The 17485-nt window shown below is 38.7% G+C and overlaps 1 protein-coding gene across 1 annotated transcript in view; it reads right to left on the bottom strand.

Annotated features, from left to right (window-relative positions):
- Nucleotides 1–767: 767 nt before the first annotated feature.
- PHF3 (PHD finger protein 3) overlaps nt 768–17485 on the bottom strand; it is a 42099-nt gene continuing 25381 nt past the window's right edge. The window contains exons 6-15 of the mRNA XM_010149663.1: nt 15406–15556; nt 15122–15278; nt 14140–14256; nt 10338–10469; nt 9789–9912; nt 9020–9215; nt 7269–7416; nt 5620–5709; nt 4061–4256; nt 768–2950 (exon numbers count right to left, since the gene is read on the bottom strand). Coding sequence (XP_010147965.1) covers nt 768–2950; nt 4061–4256; nt 5620–5709; nt 7269–7416; nt 9020–9215; nt 9789–9912; nt 10338–10469; nt 14140–14256; nt 15122–15278; nt 15406–15556 — 3494 coding nt within the window. The remainder of the gene's footprint in view (nt 2951–4060; nt 4257–5619; nt 5710–7268; nt 7417–9019; nt 9216–9788; nt 9913–10337; nt 10470–14139; nt 14257–15121; nt 15279–15405; nt 15557–17485) is intronic.

Raw genomic sequence — 17485 nt, 5'->3', positions numbered from 1 at the left:
TTAGGTATTCAAGTTCTTGAAGCATGGAAAATGGTGGGAGAAATGAATTTACTACTACAGATCATATTTTCAAGAATTTAGATTAAAAATGTTTTCTTATTAAAACAAGTGCAGTTTAAAGCAGTAACATTCGAGCAGATCAGCCTTCCAATTTCTGGTCACAGACTGCTTCAGATGCTTAGGAAATACTTGAAAAACTAACAAAGTACACTTGAACTGTTTTACTGTACTACTGAATAATTTAAAAAAAAATTCTTCACATCACTGAGCATATTATATTTCGTTGTAATGTGTGTGGTTTCTGAGGCTTTGCTACAGTCTTTAAAAACAGTGCAATTTAAAAAGAAGGTTATTGTATGAAATTCACCTTTAAAATTATCAGAGCATCTTAAAACAGAAGAGAGCACAAATTACCAAAGGCAGCAACTATACTGCAGACTTGACTAAAGCCAACCTTATCAGCTAAGAAAATTTCTAAGCCTTTATTGCATATTAATAAAAGAAATCTTTTAAAATTTTGAATATACAGCAATGTAAAATTTTAAAAAATATTAAACTCCTACTTCTAGTGATAGTTGGTATAATGAAAAAAAGGATGAGTATTGGTACATTGAGTGGTACCAAAACACAGACTTGTTTCTGCAAAACACCAACACTGAATAAAAAAGATGGCACAATCCTAGCAGGCTTTTTTTTTTTTATACAAAGTTTTATGACATTACTATAACAGTTTATTTAAATAGGATTTTAAGACTGCCTGCATCTTTTTACCTTTTGCTTTTAGTTCTGTCGCTGTGGTCCCTATGTCTCTCTCTGTTCTTTTCACTTTCTCGTTCTCTGTGCTTCTCTTTGCTTTTTTCCCTCTCCTTATCTTTTTCATGAGCCTGTTCTTCACTTTTAGGCTTCTCCATCTTTTTTTCTGGATTTCTAGTCTCTCTGGGGCTTTTTCCATCACCAGACCTGTCACTGTGTGGAGACCGCAATCTCTCTTTGTCTCTCTGTCCTTCCTCTCTACTCTTCCTCTCTCTCTCTTTTTCCTGGTTTCTGTCTCTGCGTCTATTTCTTTCAGAGTCTTGCTCCCAGTATTTTTCGTTGTTCCACTCTTTGTCATGTCTGTCCTTCTTTTGGTGATGGGAATCACTGTAAAATCTTTGTCTATGTTGATCGTTTTTTCCTCTACTGAATCCTCTGTCCAAATGCTGTTCTTGTCTGCCCCAAGGATCACTGTGGCGTCTTTCCGGTCTCCTACTGTCTTTACTCTGAAAAAAATTTTCTGGCCCCAAAAATCTTGACTGTTTGTGAGCCACCGGTAGCCCTTGTGCAATGGGTCCGGCATAGTGTGGTGGCTGACCTGATAAATGAGCTACTGGTGGCCATGGCATCATAGGATTTTGAGGAAAGCCAAAGCCTGGAGGAGGAAGAAGTGGGGGTGGTAAATGAGGAGGAAATCCAAACATAGGGTTGTTTTGTGGAGGGAAGTTATGAGGTGCAGGAGCCTGAAACTGAAATCCGGGTGGATTAGATTTAGGATGCTGAAAATTCTGCTGTGGAGGTCTAACAGACGAGAAGCTGCCACCTGTAATGGGACTTGGGACTTTGGAAATAAATTCAGAACGAGAAGAGTTCTCGCTTTCAAAGTGAGATGAAGTTGCTCCTGGTCCTCTTCTAAATGAGTTCAGTGTTTCAATGTTTTGCATCAGTGCATCATCCTGTGAGTGTTTGGTGTCTTCTGCTTGTGATGCACCTGCGTTCTCTGCTTTTGCTGCAGTTGAACTGTACTGCGCCTCATTTGTCTGCGCGTCACTTTGATACAGGTTTAAGCCCACTTCTCCAGAAGTCTGTTTATTTTCTGGTTCCATTTGATCATTTCCTGAGGCATTCTGTCCATCTTCATTTCTGCTAACATCTCCTTCCTTGTTTTCCGAAGCATTAGTCTGCTGGTTTCGGCCAGCTGCCTGTCGTGGGTCTCTTTTAAGATTAATAAATGGTGGTGATTTAGAGGTATTAGCAGTGGTTCCCTCAGCAGAGCCTACGTTAACATTGTTCTCAATGGGTTTTTTCCCTGCATTTGATGAGGAAGAAGAAAAGCTGGAATTTGTGGTCCTTCTAACCTCTTGTGCAACGTTATCCTTGTCAGGTAACTGTCGCTTTGGTTCATTTTCTTTACTTTCTTCCGTTTCTTTACTCTGTGATGGAGCAGACAAATTTGCTAAAAATGCTTCTGTGGAGACATCTGGAGGTTTTCCCTTGAGACTCAGCCCTGTCAAAGATGCAGCACTTCTTGCAGAACTTGAGGTCCCTACAGCTGCTGCATCCACAGTTACAGTAGCATCGGTGGATTCCTGTAGATCATCCAAACCAGTCTTTGCTTCACTAACTTCAGTAGTTACCTCAGCAACATCCATGTTTTCTTCTTTTACAGCTGCTTGTTCATTTAGTAATGGTATTTCTTCACTGGGACTTGCTTCTGACTTGCTGTGTTCAAATACCTGCCCTGTTGTTCCCAACAGGCTTTGGAGGATGTCATCCACTGGCAACGGTTTACTTGCTAGCTCCAGAGTAGATGGCTGATTTTCCCAGCCAACCAGGACTCCAGGAAGAAATCTGAGAGGCTTTGGTGGTTCATGTTTGGTACCTTCCACCAACGGTTCAATAACTGCTGGAACATCTTCTGCATTAGATTGCTGAGGTTTGTTTCTCTGCTTGTGTAGCACAGTTGTGAACGAATTAAAAAAATCATTTTCCTCTTCTTCTTCTAGTACCAACTCATGATGAGAGACTTCAGGTTTGTTTGGCTTGCTTTTCTTCTCTGGTGGCAAGTTACTCAAGGTACTTTCAGAAGCTTCATCCACAAAACTACTAGTAACACTTGCAACAGCAGTAATCTGCCTCTTCATTTTCTGACGGATTATCAATCCCAGTAATAAATTTGGTCGATGTATTTCAATCCCTGCACAGAATTGTAACAGCAATTATCATCTCCTTATGTTTTGGTTAAGGCAATCATTTTAACAAAAATAACCCTCACGCTCTTATATGCAATGTACTATAGAAAGTCTTCAAAAAAATGTGTTTACAACATAAACATTATGACTTCAAGAACTGCAAATTAGAATTGCTTTAGGTACTGCATCACCCACTCTAACTTCCAAATACAGGATATGAAACAGTTATATGTGACATCTTGCCACATAAGAAGTTAAAACATCAAGTTGGGCTAACACAGCTACCTGGTAACAATGGCAGGAAAGCACAAGGAGTGGAGGGGGGGGGGGGCGGGTAGTAAATAGCACACTTGCAACGACAAAGGCTCGTAATCACATTGTTAGACACACTTCTTCAAAGATTTACCTAGAGTGACTTTCCAAAATGCCTCCCTCATTCCAGAAAGGCACTGTGTTTCAAGGTATCAAGGTATACTGTTAGCTATCTCTTTACTACGTATTTTGTTTTGTATAATTTAGGTTCTTGGAAAAAAAAAAAAAAAGATGTAGCTCTTCATCTCAAAAGAAGTCATCAACAATTTTTTGTAACCAAAATAAACTGATGCAAAGCTCAGGTGCAAGCAGAACAACTGAGAGCTATTCTTTGCTCACTTTTTTTTTTTTTCTTTTAAACTTGGCATATTTTAGGTGGGTTTTTTTTAAAGGAAATTTGGAACACTTGAGAAAAAAAAGTTAGTACATTTCAAATAATGAAAAATACTATTTTAAAGTTAGAGTATTAATTTGCAATTCAGTATGACTACTATGACAGTTCACTTGCATCACTGAGTTTACTGAGAATGTAACCTACAAAGCCACCTGGGCTAGAGCAAAAATGTAGTAAACATCAAAGTTACACACAGTAATTTTTTTTGGCAACAATAAAGTATCAGAAAAATCTTCCAATGGGAAAGTAACATCTTTTTAAGGGAACTAATATGATACTATGGAAAACTGATGACATGTTTGAACAGAATAGCTGGCATTTTTAAATTCAATTTTCTGTTACATTTCTGTTGTAAGCTTCTTTAGGTAGTGTTATGATAACACAGTTCCAAATTCCAAGTTGTACTTACCAGGCCCATCAAAAGGCACAAGATGATGTGGGACTTTATCTGAGGAACCTAAGGGGATGAGGTACAGATCTTTCACCTGCTTCATGTTATTTGCCGCTACACCATAGCGTTTTCTACTGCTGAAATAGGCAAACAACAATGCATAGGATATCTGATCCTCTTCAGTTACAGGGGTAAAGCGAACTACACAGATCTCCTGTTTACAAAAAGAGAGAGAAAAAGATGGCGAGATAAATTTTTCTATGAAATTTTAATTGGTTTCATGACTGCTCCTGATTTAAAAGCACAGTTCAGCATTGGAAAAAAAGCCTCCCCAAGAATGCAAAGAAAACCAGAGGAGACAGAAGGAGCAGTAACAGGGCCAAAAAAAAAGGAAAAAATGGGAAAACTAATAAAAAGCGTTTAATATTAAAAATCAAACAAAACCAAACAAAAAAAACCACTCAAAAAAACTCCAACTAAAACAAACAAACAAAACCCAAAAAAACACCAAAACCCCCCCCCAAAAATCCAACAACGAAAAGGAAAGAATTGCAGTTCATGTCTACAAAGACAAGATTTTATCAGCCAGCTAAATAACAAGTTTTAGGGAAGCATGCCAGCTTCAAGTACTCATTCCCCTCCCTGCCCTTAGCATTACCAGAAAGCTTTATTTTGTTGTCTACAGTGTCCAAGATATCTGTTAATACAAGGGGAAGGCCAATATTCAGATCCCAGAACTATGACCATAGCCCAGCTCAGGAGTTGATGCTGAGGCTGATGATGTTTAATGGCTTAATTAAATGACCTGGAAAATGGGACAGGAGACCCCCTGCAAAACTGAGACGACACCTAATGAGGGGCAGTGGTCAATATGCTGATGGGCTGGCTGCCATCCAGAGGGACCTCGGCACACAAAAAACGGGCTGACCTTTGTGAAGGTCGGCAAAGGCAAAGGCAAAGTCTTGCGCCTTCAGACGGCGTAACCCTATGCACCAGGACAGGCTGATGGCTGGAAAGCAGCTCGGCATAAAAGGACACGGGGGTCCTGGCAGACAAGTTGAATATGAACCAGCAATACGTCCATGCCAAGAAGGCCAACTGCAGGTGGGGCGTCAGAACTGAAACACCCATCAGGCCAAAGGAAATTATTGTTCCCTTCTACTCAGTACCAGTGAGCGAGCACCTGGAGAACACTTGGCTAGTTTTGTGCTACCCTGTACAAGGACAACCCGCACACAGAAAAGTCCAGCAGGGGACCACTGTGATGCTTTCACATACTGTAACAGTACTGAAACTACAGAATAACACTCATGACATGTGAAGTGGTGTCCCAACATTCATAACAAGATACGGTCTCGAATACAAGTATTTTCAAACAGCAAATGACAGGTCAAGGTTAGACAGTAAGAAATCCCACCAGCTGCCATCCAACCCATTCAATATAACCATCAAGTGTCATGTATTTTGCAAATGTTTGAGGGGATGGGGGGAAAGGGGGTGGCGAAGATCTTTAGGGTCAATAGGATGTACATTTAAACAGTAAGCCTTCAATACCTTCACATATGTAAAATTTTTACCTTGGTCCCCGAAGCTTTGATTTTTTCCACATATTCCCAGACAGTGTGAGGAGATATCCTGCCTCCGACTTGAATACTATCGGGTAGATCCTATGAGAAAAGATAATAGAAATCTGAATACAACATAAAAACTGCAGTAAATCCTTCATCCAGTACCTGTTTCTATATATTTAAAACATACTTAATTCCTTCAAGTTCTTCAGTTAATTATCATTCAATACTGGTCATCCATACCTTCCCCAAAGTTATTTATTTCGGAAACTTTAACTGCAAACGTAAGTGTGCTGTTCTCTGGAAACACTCAAGTTACCTGTAAGATCAAACGGCTATGAGAGCCACACACCTACAGGTACAGTAAAACTTCGAAATCGTAATCACGAGGGGAAAACATAAGCTACACACTCATATCCCACGATGCAGAGAAGGCAGAGTTCTTCAATTATTCCCTCCCCCACCACACCTCGGTCTTCACTGGCAAATTTGCAAGCCATACCACTTGATTCACAGAAGGCAAGGGCAGAGTAGTGGAAGGTGTCCCTGCCCATGGCAGGGGGGTTGGAACTAGATGATCTTTAAGGTCCCTTCCAACCCAAACCATTCCATGATTCTATGTAAATATAGACATAAATCTGTTCTTGGATACTATCGAGTTCATTATTCAAAAGCAGACCTTCAGAGTCATTTAGGAACACCTAAGGAAAAGTTTTGTTGAAATAAAGCAAAAGAGTTTTGAAAAGCACACCACACTGGTAAAATAATCCTTTAGTATTAAAGGGTACTGCATGCCCTGCACTTCACTGCAGATTCACAACAAAGACAATCACATTAACAGAAGACCTATGTCCTTTCAATTAGAAAGCTCACATATCCTATGTCACTGGCAAGAAGTAATCCCAAGCCTTATGAGCGCTGATCTTTATTTTTTGACATGAAGACAACTATTATAAGCAGTTGCATCCTTTTCCTGCCTCTCAAGACACTGAAGAGAATGCTACATAGACTTTTTGGGTTTTTTTAGGAATAATTTAGTGTTACAATGGAAGGTTAAGACCAGAACTGCCATCAGATAAACAAAAAAAGTAAACCCTGTTACCAGGTTTCTATTGTAAAAGGTAAGACTTCTCGCACTGTCAACAGAAACCACTAGTAGACACTTCTCTTCCAAAAACTGGTATTGTCTTGTTTAATGCTTTGAATTCAAAACAGAGCTACAATTTTTTACCTCCAATTCAGAAAATGGATGCCACCCACGTGGTTATTTCAGTAGCAGATTTTGTCCTGTCTTCCCCTACTGGTTTATACTATAGAAGATGTTCCATAATAAACAACAGTTCAACTTTTATAAAACCTGCTCTGGAAATACAGCTGCTCCTTCTCAAGAAACATTTTACAGTGAGATGACATCAAAACATCTTAAAATATATCGAAGAACTTGAATCCTGATGAGCTATGGGTCCACGCAGGACAAACTGAAAAATACTTTATTTACAAACAGATACCCTAACCTATGTCCCCCCCAGAAATACTTTACTCAGTACAGTGATCATGCTTCACTGCCCTTCATCATTATACTACTATTAGCCTACAGGGTAAACAAGTTGCTAAAGTTAATAAACGTATTGGTTATTCTTTGCAGTAAATATAAATACCTCTGTTAAATACTCAAAAGAGCCAGAAACTGGATAAGCCTTAATAACAAACTTTGCCACTGAAGGCATATTGATAAAACCCTTCCAGATGAAATTCAGGCGTGCCAGAAATAGACTTTCACATTCCACAGTACCAGGTGTTTCTGACCTAAAAAAAACCCAACAAACAAAAAACCACTTTGTTTAGAACATGATATATCACACAAGATAAATTATATTTTTTTCTTTGTAAAATAAATTATTTGTCATTAAGAATTCTCTTTTTCACTTAAGCATACTTGAGGGTCAATGAGTCAGGCAGACAATCATGTTTCTCATCTTTCAGTGGAACAGATTGTGTTACATGAAGGACTGTCAGACAAGCAGCACAGCAGTTCATTACTTACCTCTTGAGAACAGAGAAGTTTAGTGCAAGAGTTACCAAATGCTACTGGAGGATGCACAAACACATACAGGTGCCGAAGACACAGTAAGATCTTCTCCTGCCACAGGGAGGAGGACAGAAGACAACATACTGCCTGCTGGCCTATATTCATCCTGCTTTCCTAGCTCCAACGTCGTTGCAACTGTCTGCCTACCACCTGAATTCCCCCTTCCTTTCCTTTGCCCCACAAGCTGGCTCCTCATCTCTTCTCACCCATGTATCACTTCCACAGCTTCTGTGAGGCCTCCTCCCAATTCCAGTATCATCATCTGTACAAAACAGCATTCTTTCCTCCCTTCAAAAAAAAAGAGCCTGTTTGTCAACAAAGAAGTTGCAAAGAATAAACAGAAAGACTTAAATAATTTCACAGGAGAGTGTTTCTCAACCTGAAGGTTTCCTCATGGAAAAGGCTACAACCAAATCGCAACTTTTCCCAACATGCTGCTATCAAAATATTCTAAGTGTGCTATTAACAGTTTTAAGCTAGTCACCACTAGTGCCAGACGTTGTGCCCTTATTGTAACACAGAGTAACCTCTATTTCTTTCTGTCTACACTAGAAATGACACTTCTGAATCTTCAGCAAGCTATTCAAAAAACAAAGTCTAATGTCCTTGGTAAAGGATCCCGCTGTCCTCACAAAGGCAGAATTGCAGCACAACCTCTGGTCAATTCTAAAGAACTGGGAGAATGTTTTTTTACAAACCCCTCCTTCAAACCAGAAAAACACAGCCTCATACACTGCAATTCCCTCTCCAGTGGATAGCAAAGTAGAGCGTGGAAGAAAATGGAGAGAACTGACAGCAAATATGGCAAAACATCAAACAAGCTGCTGTTAACTGTCATTTTTAGAAAGTTGTTGCTTTGAGATTTGAAACTAGCCTGATTAATCAGTACAAATTCTTTGTTTAGAGCAATCTCAAATTCCCTAGCTTTATATACACACATATACAAACACACTCATTCAATTGCAGCACTGTGCATACTACATTTCTTAACTGAAAATACAACATGAAATCAGTATCCTGACTTTAATATCAACTCACGTGCTTTTTAGACCATGCAGCACCAGAAAACATAAGGTAGTTCACTTCCCCAAAAAGAAAATGTGCTAATTAGAAGTTTCTAACAAATATATGTAATATTCTTCATACAAATGCAGACCATCATTCACTCCTGCGAAGAACCCCATTCCTAAGGAGAGTACAACTTCAAGTACACAAATGGATTAATGAAATGTCATCTAAAGAAAATGAGCTTTCGCCGTAATAGTTTAACAAGATTAACAAAGTTTTTCATTTAAAAATACTGTCTACAGTTTATATTACTTTGGGAGAGGTGTGAGTGACGATTTTGACGAGTCTTGCTTATCATCTTCCAGTAATTCTGAAGCTAAAATACTTGATGTTGAAGAAAGTGCGTCTGCAATGCTCTCTGCTTCATTGTCTGACTGCTTCCGTGCAACTCCAACAGACACTTTCACTTTTTTTGCAGAAAGATCATCTGTAGGTGGTGCCATTCGGCCTACAGAGAATGAATTGCAATGAGTTTTATTTTTTGTTAAAGAAACAAAGGACTTCCTCTGAAGACATGGAAGATGCACCAAAACCACTATATGCTGCCATTGAAGAGCAACTGGATAAAGGAATGATAGACTTTACACATATTTATACAACGTATAAACTTAATGGATTGTGTAATTTTATGCATTATATTGTGTATATATACACATATATATTGTATAAACTTATATCTATACATTATAAATACAAATATATAATTATACATAAATTTTGCCACTGTAATGGGATAGGATAAAGAAATGAGGAATCAACAATAGCATGGACACTCATTAAAGGGGCTTCTTCCTCTAACTGATTTTTAAATAGAAGACAAGTTTATGCCAATAGTGTATCATTTTACTATTTTCTCTTTTGTAAATTATGAAGTAAAACACTGCTTCCTCGTGTTTGTCAAAAAACTAGGGGGGAAAAAAAACCCTCACATTTATTTACATTCTTGAGATATACTGAGATTTACAACAGGAAGCATTATACAAGCATGATATATTTATTTTGACGTGCTTTTCAAAATTACCTATGCAGATTTTGCAGTTAAGATCGAAAAGATGATTTTTATGTTGACTTGTGGTGTCTGGAGATGCAGATTCATTTACTACTTTTTCAGTTTCCTCTGACTTCTCAGACTTCATATTAGGTTCCTAAAAAAAGTCAAACACATTTCAGGTAGCCTTTTTCCTCCTCTGTTAAAATTGCTATTCATATTGATTAAGTATTTTATTTTCTTCCCTTCAGATATAAAACACTCTCTTCAGCCGAACAGGCTAAAAGGCTATCACAAAACCTACAAATGCATTAGAAGACTGAATTAGTATTCCTAAGTACCCTTCAGGTAAGATTCAGTGTATTTTCTACTACTGCCAGAATTTATCATACAGTCATGGACACAACACGGAAAACACAAAACCACCAGGCTGAGAAAGGAAAATCAGGAAGGATAAAAGAAAAATTAAACTCAAAAGAGACCTGACATGTAATTACAGATCTGAATAACAAAATCATAAATGAACCACTTCACAACTATATTATCTATGAACTAAATATACTGTGCTGCCACATTTTCTACCTGAATTTCCATGACTTCCTCTTGTTCTTTTATTGGTGTTTCACTTTCAATTTCTATTTCTCCTTTGTGAGTAATTTTTGTGATAGGTCTTCTTTCAACTTCTCTCTGTTCTTTCTCAATCATTTCAATTGTCTGCAAAAACAGCAAGTTATGTATATTTATTTCCATACAATAAAATTTGGAAATTCACAAACAGCACTGCAGAAAACAGGACTGCAATTAGGAAACCCTTCAGGGAAAAAGATAATATAGTCTTATCATAGAATCACAGAATGGTTTGGGTTGGAAGGGACCTTACAGACCATCTAGTTCCAACCCCCCTGCCATGGGCAGGGACACCTTCCACTAGACCAGGTTGCTCAAAGCCACATCCAGCCTGGCCTTGAACACTTCCGGGGATGGGGCATCCACAGCTTCTCTGGGCAACCTGTTCCAGTGCTTCACCACCCTCCCCGTGAAGAACTTCTTCCTGATATCTAATCTAATCCTCCCCACTTTCAATTTAAACCCGTTCCCCCTTGTCCTGTCACTACAGGCCCTTGTAAAAAGTCCCCCCGACACTTCCTTGTAGCCCCTTCAGGTACTGGAAGGCTGCAATAAGGTCTCCCCGGAGCCTTCTCTTCTCCAGGCTGAACAAGCCCAACTCTCTCAGCCTTAATTTATTTTACAACAGTCAAGTAGTTTCATAAAGTAAATGCATAAGACATCCAGTCTAACTTCACCTATAGTGCAGCATGTATTTAAACAAGGTTTAAATCAGACCTTCAACACTAAATTTAAAGATAGGCAATTCTGATTTTCCAAGAGCTAAAGAAAACAAACACATTAACTCTATTCCCACAATAACAGGAACAATGTAGGACATAAATACATGTAGATTAGTATCATTTTTCAAGAGCTTGTTTTTTACTACATAATCCTAAAGCTTTACCTCAAAAAAACCCCAACATTTAAATGGATTCTTAAATTAATGGATATGCTAATTCTGATAAGCACAGCTGCTTTGCTCTATTGCAAAAAATAAACCATAAACCATTATTTTTAAAATTGCTTCTTAAAGCACAGTTTTACTTAAACCACAGCTTGTGTTGGCTGTCCCAAATACTTTGTCTGGTTTCATAAGGAGACAGGGATTCTGCGATTGCTTTTTCTGTCTGCCAAATACCTGCAGTTACTTTTGAACACACTGAGGAAACTTCAAAACAAAATTACTAAGTAGCAGTCTCAAAGTCTTGCTTAAATAGGAAAATGAAAAATACATTCAAATAATACATTCTATTTATTTTACATATTGGATTCCATTTCAACTTCTAGAAACTTTGAAGTATTTCTCTGAAATATTTAGGACCCTTCAGTAATTTCTGAGCAGCATACATTTTTGTTTAAAAGATGTTCCCCACAGCAGTGGCATACTGTTTTGTATGGTCTGTTTTCAGTATTTTATTGATGTTTATAAAAATAAATGTAATAAAGATGAACTACAAAAGATGTGCTTCTGACAGCTATAGAATAAACAAACTTTTCATGCCTTCCTAGGCCATCAAAACAACTTTGAGATAAAAGAATAATTCAACAACTGGTTTTGCATTGGAACCAGCATAAACAGGTATGGTCACAATATGCATAGAAAAGGAAGAAAACATGAATACCTAATGTTGCAATGTAAATTGCAGTCTCTTAACCAATATCCTACTGTACTGAATCCATTAGTGAACATGCTTTCATTTTAGGCACACAGGATAAGATGATGAATTTCCATCTATTCTATGTTACTCTACCTACTCATGAATTTTTTTAATGAGAAGTCATCTGATATAACCCACAATGCCTAGTATCACAAAAACCAAACACACAATGCATACCAGTTTACACTACACAAATTTTGTGCCTTTGAGTTCTATGAAGGGGCATATACATACAAAAGATTATGCCAACATAAATCCATGATTTTGTAAACTAGAAAACTTGATGCTGTAAACTAGACGTTTTTAAGCAGCCATTGTTAACTGTTAGCAGACTAACAGCCCAAAAAACAGGGTAATATCTAAGAAAAAGGCATTTTCTATAAAAATAATACAGCTACTTGTATTTCTGCTTCTCCTCCTAAACTGTCAACGCAGCTATAAATACAGCATGAATTCCTCTGTCAAAAAAGTAATGATTAAACTAACCTAATACACTTCCTACACTTTTTGGGTTGGATTTTTTATTTGTTTGTTTCTTCTGGGTTTTTTGTTTTGTTTTCCCCTTCAGATTGGGATATCAGGTTTTCACCTTCAGGCTTTCTTCTTGGTGGGTGAATTATCATGCTCCATCAGTATTTAAGTTACAAACAACATCAGTTTGGTTTGTCCCGAGAGATGTCTCTCCATTTGTCTTGGGTTTGCCTGGCAAAGTTTTGGTAGCACAGGGGCGGCTTCTGTGAGAAGCTGCTAGAAGCTTCCCCTATGTCTGACAGAGCCAATGCCAGCCAGCTTCAAGACAAGCCCACTGCTGACCAAGGCCAAGCCCTTCAGAAGCAGCTGTAGCACCTCTGTGATGAAATGTTTAAGAAGGGGAAAAAAAAAAACCCAAACCCTGAAGAGAGGTAATTTGCAGCACAGAAAGAAAGCAAAATGTCAAAGAAAACTCTGCAGGCACCAAGGTCAGTGGAGAAGGAGGGGGAGGAGGTGCTGCAGGCACCAGAGCAGAGATTCCCCAGCGGCCCGTGGTGCAGCCCATGGTGAGGCCGGCTGTGCCCTGCAGCCATGGAGGGTCACGGGGGAGCAGATATCCCCCTGCAGCCTGGGGAGGACCCCACGCCAGAAGAGGGGGATGCCTGAAAAAGGCTGTGACCCCATGGGAAGCCCACGCTGGAGCAAGGTCCTGGCAGGACTTGTGATCCCATGGGGGTCCCAGGCTAGAGCAGGCTCCTCCTGAAGAACTGCACACCGTGGAAAGGACCCATGCTGGAGCAGTTTGCAAAGAACTGCAGCCTGTGGGAAGTACTGAATTCAGTGAAGTTCATGGAGGACTGTCTCCTGTGGGAAGGACTTCACACTGGAGCAGGGGAAGAGTGTGAGGAGTCCTCCATGTGAGGGGGAAGGAGTGGCAGAAACACATTATGAATTGATGACAACCGCCATCCCCCATCCCCCTGCACCACTCCAGGGGAGGAAGTAAAGAAATCAGGAGTGAAGTTGAGCCAGAGAAGAAGGGAGGAGTGAGGATAAGGTGTTTTAAGATTTGGTTTTAGTTCTCTGCTCTGATTTGACTGGCAACAAATTAACGTTCCCCAAGTCCAGTCTGTTTTGCCCATGACAGTAACTGCTGAGCGCTCTCTCCCTGTCCTTATCTCGACCCACCAGCCTTTCATTACATTTCCTCTCCCCTGCCCAGCTGAGGAGGGCAGTGACAGAGCAGCTTTGGTTGTACTCAGCCTCCAGCCAGGGTCAACCCATCGCAGCCTTTTTAAGACACTGGTGTATATAAAGGCTCCAGCTAGAGCTCTCAAATCTTGTTGGAAATAAGGACAAAGAAGCCTTCACTCTGGAGACAGAAGAAAGAGCAAGCAGCAACAAACTAGCACAGCACAGGAAAATGCACAGTTGCCCCCTTTCAGGAATTTACTACACTACTTTCACTTCTGTCCCAACACCACCTTTGTGTTCTGAATACTAAATAAATTAGAGAGATCCTCCTTATTCGTCAGAGTTGTGTTGTGCAACACGTATTCTGTACTTTCCACATATGCTTATCCTGAAAACAGAAGTTAAATATGCTTAGGCAGTCAGCTATATAACATTAAGTTGACAAATCTCACGTGTCTGTTTTCCCTCTGTCTCCAAGCAGCCAGTTCTTTGGAAGCCAGTTCTTCCGGGCTCATTTTTATTAGATGGTCTGGAGTAACCTCTCCTTTCAGTACTTTCTTAAACAGTATCTAGAAGAAAGAAGAAAAGTTAACTATTGCTACCAAGACAAAAACAGCTCACAGCAGGAAATGAAGCAAAGAGGCAACATACAATATACTCTGTACAGCTATATGGATCGTGTGGTTTTGTAATTATCTCCCACTGTAGGAAGCAGTACTAGATTTTATAACATAAAAAGCTTAATTTCAGAGCTATGTTTATTCTACAGACTGTATCTATATATATCCTTAACAATCAGATGTATAATAAACTTCTGTTCTAAAGAAGAAAGAGAGTTTATGCCCACTGCAGCAGTAGTAATGTTAGCCTGTTCATATAATTTACAATTTCAACAGTAAAATACTATAGACAAAGTAACTCGATCATAATAACTGGTGAAAAGACAAAAGATAGAAGCTGAGGAGGTATGATGTTGAATAATGGGTTGATAGAAAACAGAAAAGAGTGAAGGCCAAGCTTGAGAAATTTGGGTATGAAAAAGCACAGTGAGACAAGCTATGGGACAGAAACAAAAATGAGTGCACTCAGTAGCAAAGAGTTGCAGCGGGGGCCAGGGACACCCAAACAACAGATCAATGGTGAAGACAAACACTGAAACCAGGCAAGCTGTATCCACTACACTTAGAAACCTCACTATAAAAAGTACACTGGGAGCAAGGAGATGAAGAATTAATGATGGGGAACAAGCAGAAAACAACACAGAGAACAGCAAGTGCACAAGAGGACAATCAACATCAGAGATGAGGAAAGGTACAAAAAACCAAATGGGATAAACTGTGAAAGGATTAATAATGTATCTACATACAAGACTGTTCCTTTGACATACAGCAAATAAAGGATTTGTCTGTTGTGCTTTACAGAAATAATACATACATTATTTTTAGGATCCTTTAGATTGAACATTAAACTTCTGTATTTGTTCTTATACTTTGAGTCAGTGTCCCGAAAAAAAGAAAACAGCTCTCTCTCAATCCTTGTGGCAACTTTTCCTGCTCTCTCCTCCGGAATCTTTAAACTGGAGTCAGTCAGTCTGTGAGAGTACACAAGGGCAAAAATCACCAAATGTTTCCAAATAATTAATTTTTTTTTTTCTCTGCCTTCCAAAAGAAAATAATTAAAACCAAAATTAATTATTTCACTTAATAATATATCTGTACCTTTTCATCAGAATTTCCTTAAGAGACTGCTTGACACTCTGTCTTATCTGATCAGCAGAAGGTTTGGAAGCTGGCACAGCTGGCAAGTGTGTTGCACTAATGGATCCTTTCTCATTTTTCTTTTTCTTAATTTCTGGTTTCTCATGAACACCTATCAAAACACGCAGAGTTAAAAAACTGTAAGCTACTCAAGCCACTGCTATAAACATCTACTGTTGCTGGATATCATGAAGCTTTATTTTTAAACTGCTAAGAACTGACCTTCAAGGAGAAGAAATGGATTCACGGTGGGGTGGGGGGTGGTGGTGGGGGTGGTGTTGGGTGGACAGTGGTGGCTTTTGGTTTGGTTTTTTGAGGTGTGGGGTTTTTTGTTTGTTTCTTTCTTTGGGTTTCTCATCTGGTTTGGAATTTGTATTACATAGATTAATTGAGAAAAAACTTTCTTAACAGAATCAAACAGGACTTCTGCCCTTTGACTTAATGTATTTCCTTCTACACTGAATCAAGATGTTCAAGTGCTTATTAGTTTGATTTTAAGTAGGATTTTTGATGCTGAATTTTTGTAATAGCATAGATTAATTTTCCAGTGGGTAAACTAAGAAATAATATATTGGGAAGCACATACTATAAGCATTACACTTTACTTCAAAATACCATTTTCCATTAAACAGCATTTCTGTACCTCTTTGCCATCAAAATTATTTCAGTTATAACAATCTCAGCTTCCAATTCAGGCAACACTCTTAAACCAGGCCGTTATAATGTTTGTGTTGTAAATATAAATAATGTAAATTTCCAATCAAATTTAAATCATTAAAGCAAACAAACCAAATTCCTTCAAACATTCATTTTCAGTGTGTCAACTGAAAGCTCATTTGTCTGAGCATGAACATGTCACTCATTTAGAGCTGAAGCCTTGTGTTTATGAAAGCAATGGGAAATAACCAATATTATTTTATTCACTTTCTACTCTAAAAAAAGAAACAAACTGAAGACTGATACAGATCCAACTTGACGGTAAAAAAATAAGTATTTCTTTATTATTACTTTCACCTATTGAGTTCAGCTTAAAATGCTTAGCACTAGAGGCAAGCTAAGTATGTTTTCAAGTAGCTATAAAAACAGACTTCCTTTGCTGTTGGGCAGATTGCATGGTTGGGTCATCAACTCTCAATAATGTGATGATGATCCCCATCAAAACTACTGATTTCCCCTTCCTCAAGGTGAGGAAGCACAAGACAGCTGTTTGCCATTCTGCGCTGTGATCTAACGTATTCACGTGCTAGGCTTGTTACAGAAATGCTTTTATTTGCCCAACACTTCTATCCCATCAACCACCAGCACACCCCATTCCCCAACCTCTTCCTCAGCAGGATGAAGAACTGGACTAAAACGTGACCTTTGTAAAAAGTGTAGCCTGAGAGGATCAAGGGAAATGAAAAACCTCCACGTGCCACCAACATTACTTAACTGAGAAGTGATGGGCAGGACTGGCAATAAACAATGCCACTATAAGCACGATTCAAAGCAGTTAAGACATTAAGACAAATGTGCTGCTTAATAATTTTATGCTAATTGTCCTAAATGAGACTGCCAAGCCTCTCCTCTGTTTAAAAATTATTTTTAGATTAACTTCTATTGTGAAATCATCCTTGTAAAAACTTTGTCAACTCCTAGTTCAATTAATATATTTTAGGACAATTCAATTAGCAACCTGGTCTAGTGGAAGGTGTCCCTGCCCATGGCAGGGGGGTTGGAACTAGATGGTCTTTAAGGTCCCTTCCAACCCAAACCATTCTATGATTCTATGATTTCATGGATGTCAAAGACTCATTTCACTCCATGCAATTTGCAGTTAGAAAGGATGACAATTTTGTGATGCAAAATTTCAAAACTGAACAAAGTATTTGGAGTGTAAAAGATACCATTCAGTATAAAATACTTACATTTAGATTTACACTTAACCCCGACATTCTCAGTTGTTTTCTTCCACCAATAAGAGATTCTAGAATGCATCAGCATTCGCAAAAGACCAGAAATGTGGATTTTTTTTTTTTCCAGACAACAATTCAAAGCTTGA

Source organism: Eurypyga helias, unplaced genomic scaffold (assembly GCF_000690775.1).
Source record: "Eurypyga helias isolate BGI_N326 unplaced genomic scaffold, ASM69077v1 scaffold5724, whole genome shotgun sequence".
Lineage (NCBI taxonomy): Eukaryota > Metazoa > Chordata > Aves > Eurypygiformes > Eurypygidae > Eurypyga > Eurypyga helias.
The sequence above is the reverse complement of the archived record's forward strand: the minus strand, read 5'-3'. Positions and strand labels throughout refer to the sequence as shown.